General features: G+C 37.9%; 1 protein-coding gene across 2 annotated transcripts; it reads right to left on the bottom strand.

Moving 5' to 3' along the window:
* Nucleotides 1-301: 301 nt before the first annotated feature.
* DCLRE1A (DNA cross-link repair 1A) lies at nucleotides 302-19,709 on the bottom strand. Of its 2 annotated transcripts, none has more exons than XM_030031067.2 (9): nucleotides 18,534-19,709; nucleotides 15,384-16,955; nucleotides 13,355-13,488; nucleotides 12,074-12,192; nucleotides 10,198-10,341; nucleotides 9,168-9,313; nucleotides 7,948-8,102; nucleotides 1,713-1,865; nucleotides 302-1,075 (listed from the first exon to the last, which is right to left on the bottom strand). In XM_030031067.2, exons 1-9 carry the CDS (start codon nucleotides 18,949-18,951, stop codon nucleotides 1,037-1,039), a joined length of 2,880 nt encoding a protein of 959 aa, XP_029886927.1. In that variant the 5' UTR covers nucleotides 18,952-19,709; the 3' UTR covers nucleotides 302-1,036. The 2 variants fall into 2 exon arrangements, with proteins under 2 accessions (XP_029886927.1, XP_029886926.1); XM_030031066.2 differs by having other exon boundaries at nucleotides 1,724-1,865; nucleotides 18,534-19,704.
* Nucleotides 19,710-19,938: the final 229 nt, after the last annotated feature.

The following is a 19,938-nucleotide window of genomic DNA, read 5'->3' as shown; positions in this document are numbered from 1 at the left end:
GGGAAAAAAATGCAAAGTGAAACTTACCTTTCTGCTGCCAGTACTAACATTTGCCTTTCTTGTTTTTCCAGAATTCATGTAACAACCCTGCAAACCCAAATGCATTGTAGGGGACTACATGGAGAGGAACCATTTCTGTGCTTTGACCACATTTTGAGAATTTGCACTACCAGGATGGTGAAGCAATCTTATACAATCAACATATACAGAACATTCACCAAAGATATTACAGACAGGTTTCTCAGATTAACAACTATGGTACTGAAAAGAAACACATTTTGCTCAGAAAGAACACACAAGCTTCATGTAGGTTCTTTATTTAAAAAAAAAAAAAAATCAGAAAATCTTGAGTGGAAAGTAGGTAGCATTGTCTTTTATAAAAATCATTCTCAGAAGTGCATCTGCTGCAAGAGCCTGAGCCAATCCTCTCTCACAAGGTAAACTCTGTTTACAAGATTTGAATCACAATAGCCAGTTCTGTCTCATGAAATGAGCTTCTCTGAAGCCTGAATTGACAGCATGTGACATATGCTTAATACTGTCTCATTTATTACAATAACTTCTTTTCAGAAATGATTAACCCAGAGGCAGTTTCTTCCCCAGCATTATACATCTGGGCATCTCCATAATGTTAGGAAAATTAAGAATGGAGAAAAAGGAGTAAATAAAAATAACCAGAAATATGCATTTGGAATAAAAGTTATTAATTTATGGGAAAAATAAGTAGTAGGTACAGGAGGAAGCAAGGTGCCTTTCCCCTCCGCCCCCCAATTCAGCTTTCTCAGGAGAATGGCAGCTTAGTCCTCCCTAAAGAAAGCTCCGTGGAAAAATGAGTTAAATAAAACTCACAGGAACTCACAATTCCCACTCCAGCCTACCTCCTTTGAAATATATATTCTTCCTTACATTTATTTATGTCTACTGCCCTCAATCATCCAGTCTCTAAAATGCTTCTCCATCAAGCTTCTGGCTCTCCAGTCACCAACATTTACAGTGGGGATGATTTTCTGTGGCTTCAACCATTGAACAAAACGCTTCATTTCCAGGTAACTGCTGTGTTCACTGTAAGGAATCCCTGAAATGAAACAAATCACAGCAATCTGTCAGTCTACTTAGCTTCTTGCCAAAATACTTTTTCAAGCCTTCCAGCTAAGAAATACTTTAGATGATTTTTTTTTTTTTTTTTAAATTCATATTTGAGATCTAAATTTTATAGCTAAGGTAAAATGAAAACTTGGATTTTCCTTCTGGAAAAATTACCTTGCATTAAGTTACCAAGTCATTCATCAGTACAAACTGAGCGACACCAAGTATTTGGTTAAATGAATGTTAAGAGATTCAACTCTACCCTCCGATAAGAACTGAGAGGAAGACTCACAGTCTCTCACAAATGAGTAAGGTGTGGAATGAAATCTTGGCTCTGGAACTCCACTGCCACCAGCATCAGTTGGGCCAAGACTTCACCCCTGAACTCTCTACCTATATCAGAAAAAAGCCTCTTTTTGCACGAGGAGGACAGGAGCAAAATGTATGTAAAAACCTGTATTTACAGTGTGCTCAATTACTCAGTTCACAGATCTCTCCTGTAGTGACCATCTGTTCAGTTTCTCAACGAGTTATCAGAAAAAGCATTGGTTACAAAGAACAGTAGGAGTTTCCAGAATAAAAATATGAAAGGCATCCACACAAAATTAAATGTACTGAATCTTTACCACTCTTATACCATATATGGTGATCTTTCCTCTTGTCTGAGGTTTGATATCCACCAGAGAAAGGCATGAATCAGAGTAGGTCCACCCAGTAGGTTTGAAAGCCAGAACTTGATCAAAATTCTCAGAAAACTTATTCAAGTGATCTTGCAAGGCCTGTGAAAAGAATATAGCATATACTTAATACCATTAAATAGCTCATTAGTCTAAAGGTTGGAGATTTCATGATGGAGAGACTTCAGACTAAATTTTATTTACATATTTTGATATTAACTTTTTAATTTTAAATATCATCTGCCTTGAAATTATTATGATACATATTTACATCTACAGAGCACCTTGTACCTTAGGATCTCAATTGCTTCATCTGAATAAGCACATATTAACAGCTATGCCTTACAGATCAGAACACATAAGGCATAATCACATCTTATAGACCTTGCTCCCCAAATCATTCATTTTCTCTTCTCAGCTGGAGGTCAGCACTCTTGCAGCTGAGTGGTAATATAAGGTGGTGAAAGCCTGCTTCAGTGCAAAATCATCTGTTTAAATTAAAGCGCCACTGAGATCCTGACATCTGCTTATGCCCAGAAGCGCTCAGAGTTAATTAAGCAAGCGACCCAAAAAATTGCAGCAATCCAGTGCATGAGTTGAGTATTACTCTGAGCACTAAACCATGTTTTACCACGACTCCATTCATGATAGGAAGGAAACCACCTTTCATCTCTCCACTTTAAAAAAGTTAACTTGAAAAAGTTTCCAAGCTGGCTACGTTAGCCTTCAGCATAGTTTAAGCTAGGATCGGGAAAAGGATGAGAGGGAAGCATAAGGAATGTACAATCCTATTCCTGGATAAAGTGAAGTCAGTATTATTTCAAAACAAAAATAGAAAATCAATTTCACGTGTCCTGTATAAAATCTTAAAGGCATATTCTCCATTTGAAAGCCCTACAAGACTATAGAACTCAAAATCATAAACTTTTTATCAGCAGCAGGAAGAAGAATACAAAATAAAAGATTGATTAAAAAAAGGTGGAGAGAGGGGAATAGATAGGACATGATACCACACTAACTAACCTGTCAGACACTTGAAAGTTAAGCAGGGAAGCAAAAAGCTGCCTGTGACACTGCCACATTTAACAGCACCTTCAGTACAACGTCCAGTAGCAACATACAGAATCCATCAAACTGGGCACGTGAAAGAACAGAAAAACGCTACCACAACACACTTTTCATTCAGCAACAGCAATTATGGCTAGCTGCCATGACTCTTAATACACTGCAAATGTTCAGTACTCACTAGATTAACAATGTAACTGTAGCAGCCTAATTCTCCTTCACACTTCATTTTGGGAAGATTAACACAGCTTTAGGTAATAATGCACATATTTGCTCCCCTTGCTCTACTGAAATCTAAATACAGTACTTCAAATACAATGATTATTATATTAACCAATGCTAATCTGCTTTCAAATTTTGTTATAAATCAAACTTTCACACTAAGGATGCAATTTCAATCTCAAAAAAAATATTTGTGCATTTCAATCACAGGCACTTCCGAAAATCTCACCTCAATGCTAGTACAAAACATTACTGAGCTAAGCAACATAAAAGAGGTGCACAGACCTGAAGACCCCAGTTCTCTGGAAATCTTCTACTGCATATTCAAGTGGCAGAAGCCTTAATTTTTGACTGTTACAAAAAATTGTTTGTTGCAAAAGAACCATGCATGCATTTTAAAAAAGATGGCCTCTTTCCATAAAAAAAAATTACTACAGTATTTATTCATAACAAGTCCACTTTAAATACACATTCTAATTTTTTCTTTTATTGCTTTAGCCAACACTGTTCTAAACCATCATCCTTTTAAAATGGAAAATATATTTCACTGCTAAATCAACCTCCTTCAATCACCATGGCAGTGTGTTATCTACAGTGTCACTGAAGTCAGCAATACATGTGAAGAGATTCCATAAGGTAGGAGAAGACACAAACATGACTGAATAGTTAATTTACAATCAGCTCTAACACCACTTAAACTCATTTGGCTTATTCAAGAACAGCTATTATTCAGTACATACAGCAGACATTGTATTTTACTGGAGTAAAACCAAGTATTGTAAATATTTTAATTAAAAAAATCACACATATAAAAAGTATACATATTTTTTAATTTTTAAAATTTATGTAAATGTTATCTATTAACAATACCCAGAGCACGAACCTACAGCATGCCATCTCACTTTTGAGCCAGGCAGCGCCTGAAGAAAGTTTGATACCAACTCCTAATAAACAAACTCCTCAAAAACCCAGAGCTGTACATAGGAAAAAACCAAATGAACAAAAAGAACCCCCCCAATCCAACAGTAATACAATGCAAAAAACTTACTCCTCTGCCACTGTATTTTCACTGCCTCTGATCCCGTATGGCTTGCTCTTTCTAGTTTTACCCTTCAGACTTCACACATCTCAGCGAAACACTCATTTCAAGTACTGGTTCTTTTCAAGGGGGCAGTCATAAGGCCTGGATAACATACATCAAGTCTAGTGATATCTGGCCAGGTATTCAATATTATGAATGGGACTGCTTTCATCCTAACTACAGATCGAGACTATCTATGTGAATTTATAAAGCAGAAAAGATATGCTTTCTTCTCAAATTTGAACTTGTTTCTTCAACAGATTTTTGGGACAGTGACACAACTCCTGATACAGCGATAGAAAATTGCCCAGAATTCAATATTCAAATACACATTTGAAGATAAGAAGTGATGGAAACATTCAAGCCAGGTAGCACAGTTTCCCTCAGTGTGGCTGCAAGTGTATAGAAGTGTGCACACCCTGACAAAAGACAGCTCAAGCAGAATGGGGAAACGCACCGTACATTATTGTCACCAAGTTTTTGGCCAAATGAAAATCTAGGGTATAGCACATATTCTGAGGATGCTGTGGGTTTACAAAATCATCTTTTAACCTGTCAGAAAAACATTCAGTGATCCACCTGTTTTTCATAGTGGATTTAACACAATTATGGTCACTATTCATTTTGGTTTGCTTCAGTTCTAGGCAGAAGGTACCAACATTAGTCCTTAAACCCTGGTAACTAGGGGAAAGACAGGGAGAAGTTTCTGTACTTTTCTAAGCACCTGTGGCTTTTAGGTGAATGATGCTCCCTGCTGAATCAATACAGTGTTTATAAATCATATATGAACAGCTAAGCTAGTTGCTCACAAATAATAAATCAGCTGACTTCAAAGTGAAAAAACATGCTTGGTATTACTCCTGAAAATCAACATGGAGAAAAGCAGATTTCAGACAGCCCCAAAACTGGAACTAAGCAGCTGGACAATGCCACCAAAAGGAAAAAAATATTCACAACATAGAGACTGCAAAAATACTTCTAAAATTCCTGAATATGCAGTCAAAAAAATATCAATTTTATAAAAAAAATTATAACATTTTCCAGCAATCTGGAAACTCAATGATTGGGAAAAAAAAAGCCCCTGATCACAGCAGAAAGCCTGTGAACAAGGAAGTACATGCAGGAGCATCTCAAAACCATGAACTCATTTCCTTTCTGTTGCGGGTAGAAAGGAAAACTGTGGGCATCTAGATTTAGTCTTGGGAGCAGTCAGCTATGGAAACATGGAAGCCTTCCTTGGGCAGGCACAGTTTTATCAACAGTTACTGCAAACCAGGCTTCAACTGTGGTAAGCACATGTACCTTATGCAGCTTTTTTTTGTTCTTTATCTAGGAAACAGACCAGAGAAGTTTTTCAATAATAAAAGGCAGAAGAATCATGCATACAGTTTTTAGGACTATCAAGCCTGGAGCACAGACAGGTTTGGGTTTTTTCTATTGGTGAAGAGTGTAACAGGGAAAAAAGGGTATAAAACTGGGCCTTCTAGGAGATACTATAATATACCATCAGGATTTGGCTATTTGCATTCTACTAAAAAGGCAAGTGATGTACAAGATCACAAATGTACTCAATTTACTAAATAAGGACTGAATCTGAGCTTTTGAGTGAGAATACTCCCATAAGGATTTCATGGATTTGTAGGTTCGCAGCTGAAACTACACAAACAGGAAATTAGCCCAAATTAAGAAGTAGGATTGTGTTGTTGAGTAGGGCTAGGGATCAAATAAAACAGATGAGGTAGGAGAGGCCCAGAAGATAATGAAAGCATTGGCATTTAGTGATGAGGATGACTAAAAAAATTCTGGCTTTCCCAGTAACGAGCCAGTAATTCAGGACAAAACCTGTATAATCCAGCACAAGACAAAAACATGCAACTGGAGATGATGACATCAACATTTACATGGTCTGCAAAACCAGGATGATATCATTCATCATTCTTTTAACTAGAACGAGATTACAAATGATCAGATAATCTTAAAAATATTGTCTTTTCTGAGATCATGTTTAGTAATGCTGCTGGAGCAGAAATAACATAAATGGTCATACGAACTCACTTTAAGCGTTTAACATTCTCCACATTTTACTAATACTACATTCCACCTGGTTATTCATCTAGCCACTGGCATCATTGGATGTTTAGCACTCTGGAAGCCTACCTAGCATGCCTAGCTTACAGGGACACAAAATTACTAATGACAGCATGAGACCACATTCCAACAACCTCACACGTGAAGTCAAAGCCTCAGTACGGAGGGCCATGGCTGTTACACCAGGACTCTTGTCCACTAGATCACTGTGCCTTTAATCTTTCCTGGCCCTTTCCAGGGTCCAGGCACCACTTCTGGCACACTGTAGATTCGTCTAGAACCTCCTATTCTCAGGGATGAGACCCTGCGCATGATACAACTGCCTCTCTCTGAGAAGCAAGGCTGTCTAGACATGTTTGTGGTATAACCACACCCTCCGTCTGAAGAAGACCAACTACGCGAGGACTCCATATGCGCTAGGACACAACAGTAGAATCACATAATGACCCAAAAATCTGCAGAAGAAACTAATATATCTTACTGTTTAAAACATCACACCACACTAAAAATAAACCCATACACATTTCCGTTACTCATTTTCTGCCCCACTGTGGAAAAGATTATAGAACAACATTCAAACATTAAGATATTAAGTTCCATCTCCTGCAGCTCCCATCCCAATGATATAGTCTCTTTTTCTCCTTTTTAGGTCAACTCTGACCTTGACTGGTCTTGCAGCTAAATACCATCTTGCTCTGAAGGATTTGCTTGAGATGGCACAGCAGGCCCGAAGCAAAGCAGGAAAATGAATCCAAGTCTGTAAGGCGTAAGCGACCACTGTTTTTCTTCCAGGCTACCTTTAATCTAGAGCCTGCTGCTTTGCCTTAATGCCACTCTGTTTTGTAGTCTATTTAGAAAAACTTACTTTCCCCCAGGAATTAGTCACCTTTCCAAACTAAGAAATTCCCATAAAAACTCTCAACAACAAAAACCCGCTGTCTCAAATCTCAACTGAAATGTGCATCTGAAGTCAATTTAGATGAAACAATGTCTTAAAATAAACTGTTTTACTTGCTTTTGCTACAACTATTGGAGAAGATGGTGTGCAGAAAAACTAAAGTATATGTATATATCAGGTGTCTTTCAATTCACTCAGTGTGTATATTTGTTTATGTGTGAGTTTTCATCGACTTTCAAGTATCCTTATCCCCATGTAAATCTTCAGCACAGAAGGAGAGAGAATATTCTTTTAAAAGATGAAAATATGATTATAAATACATGGAAATTGAACTGAGAGGAACATGGAGAACCCTATTCCTTTTTTATCAAACACCAGACTGGAAGTTTGCCATGTTCACAGGCTGCCTCAAAACAGAGTCTCACAGGCAGAATATCCTTTTAGTCTTTTCCTACATCATACCAGGTAAAAGGCTGAAAAACAGGGACTCCATGTCACAACATATTAATTGCGAATAGGACAGATCCTGCAGTCGTTACATAAATCTACTTCAAAAAGGCCCGCAAAAAGCAAGCCTTTGAACAAACCTCATCTTATCTTGTAGAAGCACCGCATTGAAGTGAAATTACACTTTCTGTGCATCATGTTTGGAGACAGATATTAATGTTTAATTGCATTTCATTTTCAATGTATTGCTACATGTCAAAACTTTACTAAATAAATATGATCTGACAAGAGGTTAAAAAGCACCAAACACAACTCGGGTTGGGAGGAGCCAACAGTAAGATTAGCCAGCAGGTTAATCAACAGAGTGTATTTTCTGCACTTACCTTAAAATTAATCTGCATCATGGGAAGAACGTGAAGCAAAGTACCATCCCAGTCCACACTGATGAGGGAATTAACAGCTGCTGACTCCAAGCACTGCAGTGTTTTGTACTTATCACGGGACATACTTGCTTTTGAGCCCAGGACTTCAGCAATTGCTTTAAGATTAATTGAGAAGAAATCAGATAAAGAAAATTGTAGGAGTTCATTTTTTGCTTGTTTTGGAGATATGCCTAATTATTGCACTGGATCATTTTTACTGTTGAAAAAAATCCATATTCAACAGGATATAGTGTTTCATATTCTAAAATTAAGAAGAGAAACCTGTAATAGCTGTTAAAAAACTCTGGCTCCTGTATTTTAGCAGCAGAATTGTGTACGACAATTGGGAAGAGAAGGAGAATAGAAGTACTTTGATATGTTCTAAGTCATACTTCTTTGGTAGAATGTTACCGAGGTGAACCAGTATTTATTTCAAAGATGCCAGAAACACGTGCAGTTTTTGGAATATGCGACAAACGGCCCACATTAAAGACAGACTAAACTTCAATGAAAGTAAGTCTTGTATTGATGACTTTAAATATACTCAAAAGCACAAATGGTACACAGCTGCTTGCTCTAGAGTACACATTTGGGCAATCTTGCTGCTTCCTAATGCTGTAACCGAGTGAAGCATAGCACACAAGATTTTCGTTAAGTCAGAAAAGATGTGTTTTGGTTTGGGGAATGCTTTGTCAAAATTGATTTCATTAAAACTGATTACTATAAATATTTAGGAAGATTTGTAATATAATCCTGGAAGAAAAAACTGTTAGCAAAATAGAAGTTTAAGAATAATTATATCCCTTTGCTGTTTCTTGACAACATAAAATTACTAACACCAAAAATGTCATAAAGACCTCTTTTTTTTTTTTTTTTTTTAATTGCCATCAGCTATTTTCTCACCACAATCAATTAAATAGGTTCGTTCATTTAGTATCCAAATTGGCCTTCTGGATATTCTGGGGGTTTGTAAACATGGCAGAAAAATATTTCTTTCAGAAAGTTAAAACTTACTGATTAGAAAACTAAAAAACTAGCAGTAGAATTATTATATTTAATTTCTTTACATAATATCTGACCATCAAGACTAAGCGACCCTTTATATCTTCACAAAAGAGGTCTTTTAACACTGATTTAGATATTTACTTAGTTATTTGATCCAGTACACTTTTTTTACATACCTAAAAAAACTTTTTCTTTTCCAATGGAGTAGGTGCCACAGACGACTAGAGTACGCGGGTTTAAAGTCACTGTCTCAAAGGCAGTATTGACAGCAAACTGGATAACCTCTTGTTGAGAAGGAAAAGTGTATTCAGGACTACAGTATCTGGGGCATGGAAACAAGATAGACACTTTGTTACACAAGATGGAAGACATCTGAATTCACCAAGAAGGCCCTCAAAACTGCATGCATACAATAACAAAGTAATGAAAAAGATTTATTAGAAGCCACTGAGTTGCCCAGATGAAACTGTTGCAATAAAATTTGCATTGAGTATATCGCTCTTTCCTCTACAACTATTCACTCATCTGACACTGACACTCAATTCTGCAGTTTTTTCTCTATAAATACCAATTGCTCTTTCAAGCTAGATATTTGTATCACATACTAATTACATCCTTATGTCTATTTTTTGTCATGCACACAAACCATAACACAAGGCATTATTCATTTGCAGAAACATATGGAACAGAAATAAAAGACTGCAGCTGGGCATTAGTCATCATATGCAGAAAAACAATTTTATATACATGAGTCAGAGAAAGGTCTAATGAAAACCTGGATGAATGATTTAACCATTTGGCATTCTTTTACTCTTTGAATTCTTCCACACTCCTCTTCATAATATTGTTGAATCCACAGAAAACCAGTGTTCATGAACCTCTTGTTTTAGAGCTGAACACTCAATGTATGAATTCTGACACTCAGAATTCAATACCACTTATAAATAATAAGGTCATCTCAGCAAATACTTCAGCATCTTCTCCACCACCCACTTTTATTCTCTCATGTAACAGCGTAACAGATGAACAAACTAGACATACATGGACTTTCAATGAATACCTGATCTTATTCAACACTAAACAGAACTAACAAGTGTTAAAACAGTAATGTCATTTATACTTATGTTTATTTGGTTCATATAAAGTCTTACTAAACTGAAAAGAGGGTTATATTGAAAAAAAAAAAAAAAATTAAACACAACTTACGTGGTATCAAGGTAAAGGGTATGGACTTGTTGACCAATCAAAGCAGGGTAGCGCTCCATAGAAGGATCTGCCCTGAAGTCTCCTGTGTGCAGAATAACACTTCCACTTGGTAGACGGAAAAGGATCATTGTTGCACCTGGACAACTGAAACAAACAAACAAAAAACCCCATACAAATTATGTTAGTTCTCTATACTAATAAACTGCCTTAAGAGATATACCACCCTTCAGTAGCAGGAAGGTGTGCAGAATAGCATTTTAAATCACAGCTACTATGCAGCCTAATTTAGCTCGAAATTCCTGATTTCTAAAGGAATTCTGAAGCTAATCTCATGGCCATAGACAAACAAGACTTGAATTCTCAGCTGAGATGGAGAGAAGGAAAAAAAACACACCAACAGTAAAGTAATCAAGCATTAACCGCCTTTTTCGGATACTCTGTCTTCTAGGTACAACAAAGATGCTGCCTCAGTTGCAATCTCTGAGGTTCTATTACTTGATTGAAAGAGGAAACAGCACACCAAAGAGAAGCAGCATTCTTATTCAGGAGAAACAGAATTGTGTTATTGCAGATGCATCTTCATTCCTGCAGGACTTACTGAAGCATTTCCTTTTAAATTCTGTTTGCAGATTTTAAACATTATCCTCCATCCAGAATTCCCTGGCTATAAATACAATTCTCTTATTGGCCACAGGAAATCCATTGTACCTTCTGCTGTTCCTCGCCAAAGCTGGCTGAAGGGCAAAAGCTCAGACTGGAAAACCAGAGTGGTACTATTTTGGACATGAATCATCTGTAAAGAGTAAATGAAATCTCAAAAAAGGAAAAACTGGCATGAATCAGAGCTAAGATGACAGAATTGGTGGACTCTCCAAGAAGTTGAACATTGTACCTAAAGTTTATATGCCTTTTAAATTGAAGCAGAGGATCAGAGACACAAACAGGAAAAAACGATAAGTGTCCAAATTACATAAGCAACAAGGCTTCCTTCATTCCCAGAAAGGATTCTCAAAGGACTTCATGGAATCTTATCTCTCCAACTATAAACAAATCCTACGATAAGTAATATTCAAACCAGCTGTGACACAGTGCTGCATTTCAATATATACTTCAGGGAAAGGACTTTTCTTCTAGCCCATAGCCAAATAAGGTACCAAGAGGCAGAACAGCAAGAGCACACAGCTGGAAGTCAGGTGCTACTGAACTTTAAATCCAGAATCACCACACACAGTGCCAGCGTAACGCTAGACAAAAACCTCACCCTTTATCATCGAATCCAGTAGAAGTCTTGTTGCACATTTCAACAGGCTTTTCTTTAAAGTTCACTTTTCAAAATGTTGGCTAGGTTTTGTCTCTCCCAGAATCCAAAGTACCACATTTTTCTTTAGCTGAAGATTTCACTATCTTCAGTTGAAGCTACAGAAACCTAACATCTCCAATAATCAAATGTAGGATGTTCCCAACTAGACACCAAAAACTAAAATGTCCAGACCACTAGAAAAACCATTCAACCTCTCAACAAGCTTAAAAATTATGGAGGTATGTGTGGTTAACACTACATACTCATTACAAGCAAATAAAATAAAGTTAAAATAAAATTGTCAAAAAAGCCTAAGTTTCATTTTCAAAAATAACTCACCTATTTCAAAAGCTATCTACTTGCAAGAAATTTAGGCTCCTACATGCTTAACTCACTTCTGAAGTGAAAACGTACATTACTAAGCCAACTCAGGTCTATGAAGTATCTTTACCCTTTCATCTTTTTCATATCCACTGAAACCTAAAAATCATGAAAACATAAACTGTATCTGTACAGCTATTCATCTTTAATATTCTATACATACAAATATTCCACAGCAAATGCAATGACACGTACTGATTGGCATCGAGCAACATCACTTTGATCCCATTCACTACACATTCCGTGTCCATCGGCAGCATGTGGATGTACTGCTCTTTGACTCCAAGTTTGCTCTTCACCAGATTGCCAGTTATCTGTAACGGGGAAAGGATTTAGTATGGAATATGAACAAAATCTAAAAAAAGCCTTTGTTTATTTTAGAAACAAAGGCTCTCAAAGCCAGACTGTCTGGCTTAGATAGAAACTATGAGATCCTGGGTATAATCAAGCCTTTCAGTAGCATTTCATCTCTCAGAAAGCGAACTGAAAAAAGCTGTCTTAAAAAAGCAAACTTTTAAAAGCCTGTCAACAGGTTATGGATTGGAATCAGAGAGGAGGCAAACAAGGGGGAATAACATCTGTTACAGACTGCCAATTCAAGAAGAGGAGGTGGGCAAAGACTTCTTTAAACAACTGGAGAAATTTCTAGGTGATAGGCCCTGGATCTCATCATGGACGACCGCAGCCACCCCAACAACTGCTGGAAGGGCAAAACAGGACACAAGCATTCCAGGAGACTTCCAGAGTAAATCAGAAATAGTTTTTTGATGGAGGTTCTGGATGGTTTGATTAGGCAAGGTGCCCTACCATGTTATGAGTAAAGAAGAGTTGGTTGGACATATGATAGCTAATGGCAGCCTTGGCCATTCAGCAGCCTGAAGCACAGGACACACAGGACTGGGCTAGAACTACTCAATGTACATAACGTGGAGAAGAGATGGCTTAAGCAGAATCTAATTTTAGAATTTCATCACTTAAATAGAGTTATAGAGAACATAGAGACAGATTCTTCTCCATGATGCACGCAAAAAGAGCAAGCCACAATCTCAAGTTGCAAAAAGGGACATTTCAATTGTATATTAGGAAAAAATTTCAGAGTGGGCAAGCACTGCAACAGGTTGCGAGGAGATGTAGTGAAACGTCCTATTTTCAAAATTTGACCAACAAAGGCTCGCTGCAGTCTGATCTAACTTAGACCCACATTGCACAGGAGATAAGTCTATATGACCTCTAGAGATCCTTTTAAACTTGAATTTTTTCATGGTATATAGACAGGGAATTTTCAGTGACATTCTTCATCAGTCAAATCAGGGTAAGAATTTCTTACAAGGGAAACCCAGATTCCCCTATACATATCCAGTGTGCCTAACTGACCCAACAATGGAACCTCTGATCTTCTATTTACTTTCATCAATATAAAAGTGATTATAATTGCATATGGATTTGATAATATTTAGTAATCTTGGAAAACCTTACCTTATTGCAGTAGATTGGAAACATGAAGTTTTTTGTTAACCCACAATAGTGATCAGAGTGAAAATGAGTAAGGAAATAAGCTGTGCAGCCTTCAATTTCTCCATACTGGAAGGCATCAACTGTAAAACCAGTTCCTACAGCAAAAAGGGAAAAGAAGCCAGTCAGTAAACATGCATAGATCAGAACTAGTTTCTAATTAAATTTTCTTTTGTTCTTTCTTCCAAATTAAAAGGGAATACAGTTACCCTGCATACAGTTGAAGGAGCCATTTAAAGATAAGCATGGTTTGCACATGAGTCAGCAGTCACAAAAAACATTTTCACTTATTAAAATAAAAATTTAACAGTGTCCACACACAAATACTTTCACAGGTCTCCCAAATATCTGTTGTTCAGCTGCCATCCTACATAGATGGCAACTGGTTAAGCAAATAAAACACATTTATCTGCATTTAGCTGGTATTTTTGAAAGTTCATGCAGATTAAAATCTAATACCAACATCTTAACACAAAATAAAACAGATAACCACAGCTTAACATAATGAATTTTGCAATCAAACTGCAATTTTTCAATTATTCTACATTTAATATTCCTCTTAAAACATGCTACCATATAATTATCAAGCAAGCAATCCGGGGTCTTTGAATATATCCGCTGAGATAAAACATGACCGATATGCCATTGTATGCTTTCAGTGAGGTCCTGTTTGTATAAAGATGTTGCATAAAGACAGCTGCATAGAAGATAGCCTTTTTCTCTGCAAACATAATTTTTTTTTTTAAATGCAAACATACTGACAAATGGTCCTTTCACATTGGGTTACAGTTTCATAAAACCACCAAATAGTGCACAGAACTAATTCACCTGGCGGCACTCAAATATTTTTCATTTTATGTTATGCAAATTTCCCAGATCTTCTAGAACTAGAAATAGTTTTACCTGAGGCTAGAACTTCAAGTATTTGCAACTCCAAAAACATAGCAGTCTGCTAACTGAAAATCACAAACCAAAAAATCCCAAAGTGTTTGAGAGGTACCAGACTCAAAACTTGAGGAAGGCTGAAATATACTAGGCCACGGGGATAAACACATATCATTAGCAACATAGAAAATACAGTCAAATATACTTCAAATGTAGTAACAAAATTCAGAACAAAGCAACTTTAAAATTACGTCGTAGGCATAGGAGTCTGCTCTTCAAATTTATTGTCTATGGAAAATTCTCTAAGCCCATGGAAGCCATGATACTGGTGTAGCCCCACAAAGATTTACAGGTCAGTCTTCAAGCAGCAGCTTGGCACTTAGGATCTCTAATATATTTCTATTTGGCTTCCTCAAATATCCACCTAAGACTAAGACAGTCCTTTAGTGGTAAACAGAACTGTGAGGATCTGAAGCCTTTTAAGCCATTGATCCATCATTCTGTAATTTATGTAATTGCTTGAGGATATTCTGAGAAATTCTTGGCTGTTTCCTTAACTAAACTCTTCTGCTTGGTTTTCATTTCTTTGTTTTGACAGTTGTAGTAAATCATTTTTCTAATACTATTGAATTTCAAATGCAAAATTAAACTCAATTCCTTTAACTTAGTGTAAGGAAATAATTGTTATTGACAGCCCTATTTTGAGGCAAAACTGAAGTGATGTAAAAGATTAAATTCAGGAATTAGGACTGAATATTAACAAGGGATATATTTAAAACCATTTAAGAAAGTAGATCCATCTTTCACTACTGCTTATGCTTTTTGCTCTGTCAAAAACATTCAGAAATCAGCCCCTGAAGTAATTTTCCTGAGATAACTATTTCACCAACTATTTTCAGCCACTGCTGACTGGTTCTACAATCACCTTCTTTTGGAAATCTGCACCTACACAAGATTTTATCAACTTAGATGGAGGAAAGAAAATTCATTATGAGCTGCAGTTTAAATGGGTATGAAGAGTGAAGAATACTGAAGCCTAAAATTAGGTAAAAAAATACAACACTCAAGCCAAAATTAACCTCTGCAAAAAGCAACAGTTAATTCTCACCTGGTATTTTCTTGTAGAAAGGGCAGTGTTTTTTTCTTGTTCCTTCACCTATAGTAGATAATTCTTTAAATTTTTTTCTCCACCTTTGTTTGCCACCAGAACTTACATCTGCAAAGGCTCCATTTTTACTTGAACTTTCTATAACTGCTTCTACATCTTCCACAGACCCTTCAGCTTTCCTTTTTTGCTGTCTGGGCCTCTTTCCATTGGGAGTTAGTGAGCTTGGTATCTGCTTTCCCTCACTCAAACACGTCTCTCCTTTGCTTTCCTCTTTTACTTTGGGTTTTAACCCAAAGAAAACACCAATGTCCATTTGTTTGAGTTCTTTGGCAGAACTGGATTTGGCATTCATACTTGCTAAAGAAAGAGATGGTACTGTTTTAGAGATTGGGCTGGGAAAGCACACTGCAGCTGTATTAAGATTTCCTTCTTTCTCCACTACCGACTGCAAACTCTCCTGGAGAGCTGTTTTTTCAATTGCATTGGCAGTCATTTTATCTGTATTAGTTAAAATATTACTTTGGTCCCTGAAAACATTACTTTTCTGTGTCAGAAGAGACCCAGCATCTTCTCTGACTTGCAATGATGATGTCTCAGTAAAACTCAGGTATGCAGAATCCAAAGCACAAGCACCAGTATCTTCTGACTCTGTGTTACCTGCTTTAGCAGCAGAGGAAATCAGTTCTGGCTGTTCAACCTCCTCACAATTAAAAGGAAAAGAGGATCCACTGGTTAGCACCTCTTCCTGATGCTGATTGTCTGCACATGTTGAATTACATAACTTGCTGTTCATGTGACTCTGAGAAACAGTTTTTACACTATGATTTAGATGGTTCAATGTATTTGCTTCCTCACAGTCGTTTTTTTTAATTATGAAATTTCCCATTTTGCTATGCTCATACTGAGGCTTCTGCTGTAAGAGAAGTCCATCAAATGTTTTAAACACCACGGAATTAGATTCTTCATCTTCAAAGTTCCAGACTTTGAATGATTTATTTTGTGATATTTTTAATTTCTTCTCCTCTTCCTCAGTTTCCTCTTCACTTTCCTCAAAAGTACTAAGTGGAGAATAAGAAATTTCACAGTCACTGAAGTCCGCTTTTGACTGTAGTAGACTTGGCTGATTTGTATCTTTCTGACTACACAGGTCTTCTCCTGTTCCACTTTCTTGAGAAGATGCAAAGTCATAAAACTCAAATTTACAACTATCATCTGTGGTCTGTGTAAGCTGAAATGTCTTTTGAGGCTTTTGAACATCTGCAAAAGAGGAAGTACTTTCACTGATTATATTTAGAGACTTCATTTGCGGTGATCTCTGTACCATCAATGTACAATCATCACTTGGGACATTTGTTACATTATTAGATGGTTTCTTATTCTGTGATATTTTCTCTACATGACTTGGCGAACAGCTGGGCTTTGCAGGAGTAGAACACGTCATCTTTCTCTCCAAAGTGTTTGCTGAAGAGTTTACAACATAATCTCCTGCCCTGCTTGCTGCAAGCAGAAAATGGCTGTAACGCTTGTAGTGGGATGGAATGGTGGAATTGCACAGTAAACCATCAGGACACTCTACGAAAAGAGTTAAACAGAGGAGTAATGTCAGTATTTTTGCAAATACAGTTGGCATAATTATTAAAATAAAAATCACACGTGACACACGATTTAAAAGCTTTTTCGTATAAATGCAGCTCTTGGGGGAAGAAGGCACAAGTAAAAAGTAATTTTCAAGCCGCCAAGACCTCCTGCCCTGAGCTGGCTAGAAATGAGAATGCTTCCAAGCTAAAACCAAACAGCTGCTCATACAGTACTATGCCTGAATTATTACAGCCCTCTAACAACAAGAGTACTTAACCTTGTTTGAATGCTGTGCTAATGTAATCCCATGGTTTCTAGTTTAGAATTGTCTCACACGCAAGCAATGAGCTCAGAGCAGTAGCACCAGAAAAGGCCAGTAGACGTGTTTCAAAATAAACTCATATCTCAGTTCTGAACCAACCTGAAATTCCATTTCAAATTGTCTGCTGGGTTACACATTAAATTAAAAAAAGGAATGTATTTACTTATGTGAAAAAAGTATTCAGGATTGAGATGCCAGCAAAAATCTGTGGCTGTTCCCTAAGCCTTCTTTGTTGAGAGTTTGCTAGCCTAACTTTTGAGGACTTTGATTTATGCATTCACCTTAATCAGAAGGATTTTTCATCTGTTAATTATGGGAGTAAAGAAGAAAATGAGGTGTGAACACATCTGCCTTAAGTTAAAATCACTACCAAAATCAGGATTAAAGGACTCACATTTCATTGTTCTGAAGAAGAAACTTCAAGGAAAGTTACAAAGATACAAAAAGGGAAGTGACTGCGTGACAGTCTTTACTCAAGTTTCCTGACTGTATGCTTTCTTGTTTTTCAAAAGTTATGAGGTGTATTAAGAATGTAAGTTGGATACCTGGATCTGTTCAGACATAGTGTTTCCCCACATGAAACTAGCAATTGGAATGAGTCAGTTTTACTTCTCTTGTACAGAACTCAAAACAAAACTGTGTTGTTTTATGATACAGGAATGTTCATGTATAATTTCGTATAAAATTTCTAAAGCACACTGGATCAGCGGCTAACTGAAAATTTCAAGAAAATTAGCATTAACAGACTGATTTCAGCTTCCAACTATCCATAGACAACTGGACAAATCACACAGCAACATGGATACAGGTTAATAAAATTTATACCTAAGGAGAAAGAAATTTGGTGTCAAAAGTAGCAGCCTCTTAAATGAAGGTTTTTTTGCTGACACTGACTTAGTAACTGAAACAGGTTCTATTATTTCAAAGTGGTAAACATGCACTTTCAATTTCTTCAATAAACAACTAAAACTGGAGCTTGATAAACAACCATGAATCTTTATCACCACTCTACAAAGTTTTGAGATTAGATTCTGATATGAGATTTTCATGTCAGATTTCCATGGTCTTCACAAAGAACCAAAAATCTCATACAAAAATAATACTGATAAATGATCAGTAATAACATTCTAAAAATCATACCAACTACCACCTCAGATTTTGAAGTAAATATGAAAACCAAGGTTTACAGCAACATTATGTGACAAGCCTTTAACTTTTCTCCGAAGGCTTTTTTCTTACTCTGTTCATACCTTTTTCAATGGATCCTGGAGTATCCAAACATTCAGCAACGTGCCATCGAGGTGTCTGGACCAATAGCAAAGAGAAGGGCATCTGGCAGCTCGGACAGTATCCATCATGAATAGGCTTTGCATTTTGTGAGCTCTGTTCCGTCAGGCTACTCACGCTTTCCTGGGAGTGCACACTGCTGTCATCTTTACATTGATCTACATCCTGATTTGGCCTCGATCTCGGCTCAGTTTTCTGAAGCGTATCAGTTTTTTCTATGGATTTTTTTTTATTTCTATTTTTCTTTCTTTTTGGCCTGCACTTGCTGTCACTTACGTTCTGCACAGGTGTAGAGATGCTCTCTGAATTACTCTGACACTTTTGCTTCCTAATGGACTTGTACTCCCAAATGTCCTCTTCCAATAAAGCATCTTCAGACATGGCAACACATGAAATATTCTCCTTCCTTTTAAGCAACAGTTCACAAATCTACCTTTCCTTCTGTTAATATGTTTTCTCTTCCCTCCCCCCTTCACTAGCTGAAAAAAAGCACCTGAACTCCATTTTAAAAAAGCAACACTGGGCCACAAACCAAACAGCAGTCCGGGATGGGACAGAAGCATGGTGGATCCTAACCCCAAAAAGTAATTTAATGAGAGTCTCTTCCAGTATTTGTAATTACTCCTGTTAAACAAAACCCAACTCTGTAAGATGCAGAGAGACTTGCAGGGCGAGCCATTTCCTTCAGCTATCCCTCTCGTAAGCACCCAGCCCGGCCTCGGAAGGTGAAGCCCAGCTAGCCCCGCTCCCCTGCCTGCCACCTCGCTGCCCCGAAACACGAAGATTTTAAAAGAAAACGACGAAGAGTTCAGCTACGGGATCGCTGCCGGGAGCCACCACACGGCGAAGGAATACACCGGCACGGCGCTGCCGCGGGGGAGGCCCGCGCTTATGTCCCGCCGCCGCGGGCACCGAGGGCCGCTGCCTCCCCGACAGCCCCCCGCCGAGGGCACCGAGGGCCGCTGCCTCCCCGACAGCCCCCCGCCGAGGGCACCGAGGGCCGCTGCCTCCCCGCAGCCCCCCGCCGAGGGCGGCTGCCTCCCCGGAATCCCCCGCCGCCGGCACCGAGGTTCGCGGGCGGGCGCCTTCGCGGGCGGGGGCCTCTCCTCAGCCGTTTGCCGCCGCGGCAACGCATTCGCTTCCGCAGTTTCGTCACCACGGCGGTCGCTCAACTTTCCGCTGCTCTCATAGCATCCCCCCCCCCCCCCCCAAAAAAAAATCCCACCGTTTAAATTATTGGTGCTTGCTTTGGACTTTGTCCGGTCCTGCCCGATTTTCACATCTGTTCCACTTGCAAATAAAAAAGTAACTGGGCGGGAAAAGCGGTCTGTGTTGAATCTGCTGAGCTGGAATCACCGCGAGGGATTC

This window comes from Aquila chrysaetos, chromosome 11 (assembly GCF_900496995.4).
Source record: "Aquila chrysaetos chrysaetos chromosome 11, bAquChr1.4, whole genome shotgun sequence".
In the NCBI taxonomy this organism is placed as follows: Eukaryota; Metazoa; Chordata; class Aves; order Accipitriformes; family Accipitridae; genus Aquila; species Aquila chrysaetos.
Note: the sequence above shows the minus strand (reverse complement) of the source record. Positions and strands in the feature narration are given on the sequence as shown.

Excerpts from the sequence above, each read along its gene's own strand:
- DCLRE1A (XM_030031066.2), bottom strand. The coding sequence starts at position 18,951 with ATGTCTGAAGATGCTTTATTGGAAGAGGACATTTGGGAGTACAAGTCC. Across the intron at positions 8,103-9,167 it reads AAAAGAAAAAGTTTTTTTAG|CAATTGCTGAAGTCCTGGGC; the intron begins GTATGTAAAAAA and ends TTAATCTTAAAG. Across the intron at positions 1,076-1,723 it reads AGGAAAGATCACCATATATG|GGATTCCTTACAGTGAACAC; the intron begins GTATAAGAGTGG and ends GTTTCATTTCAG.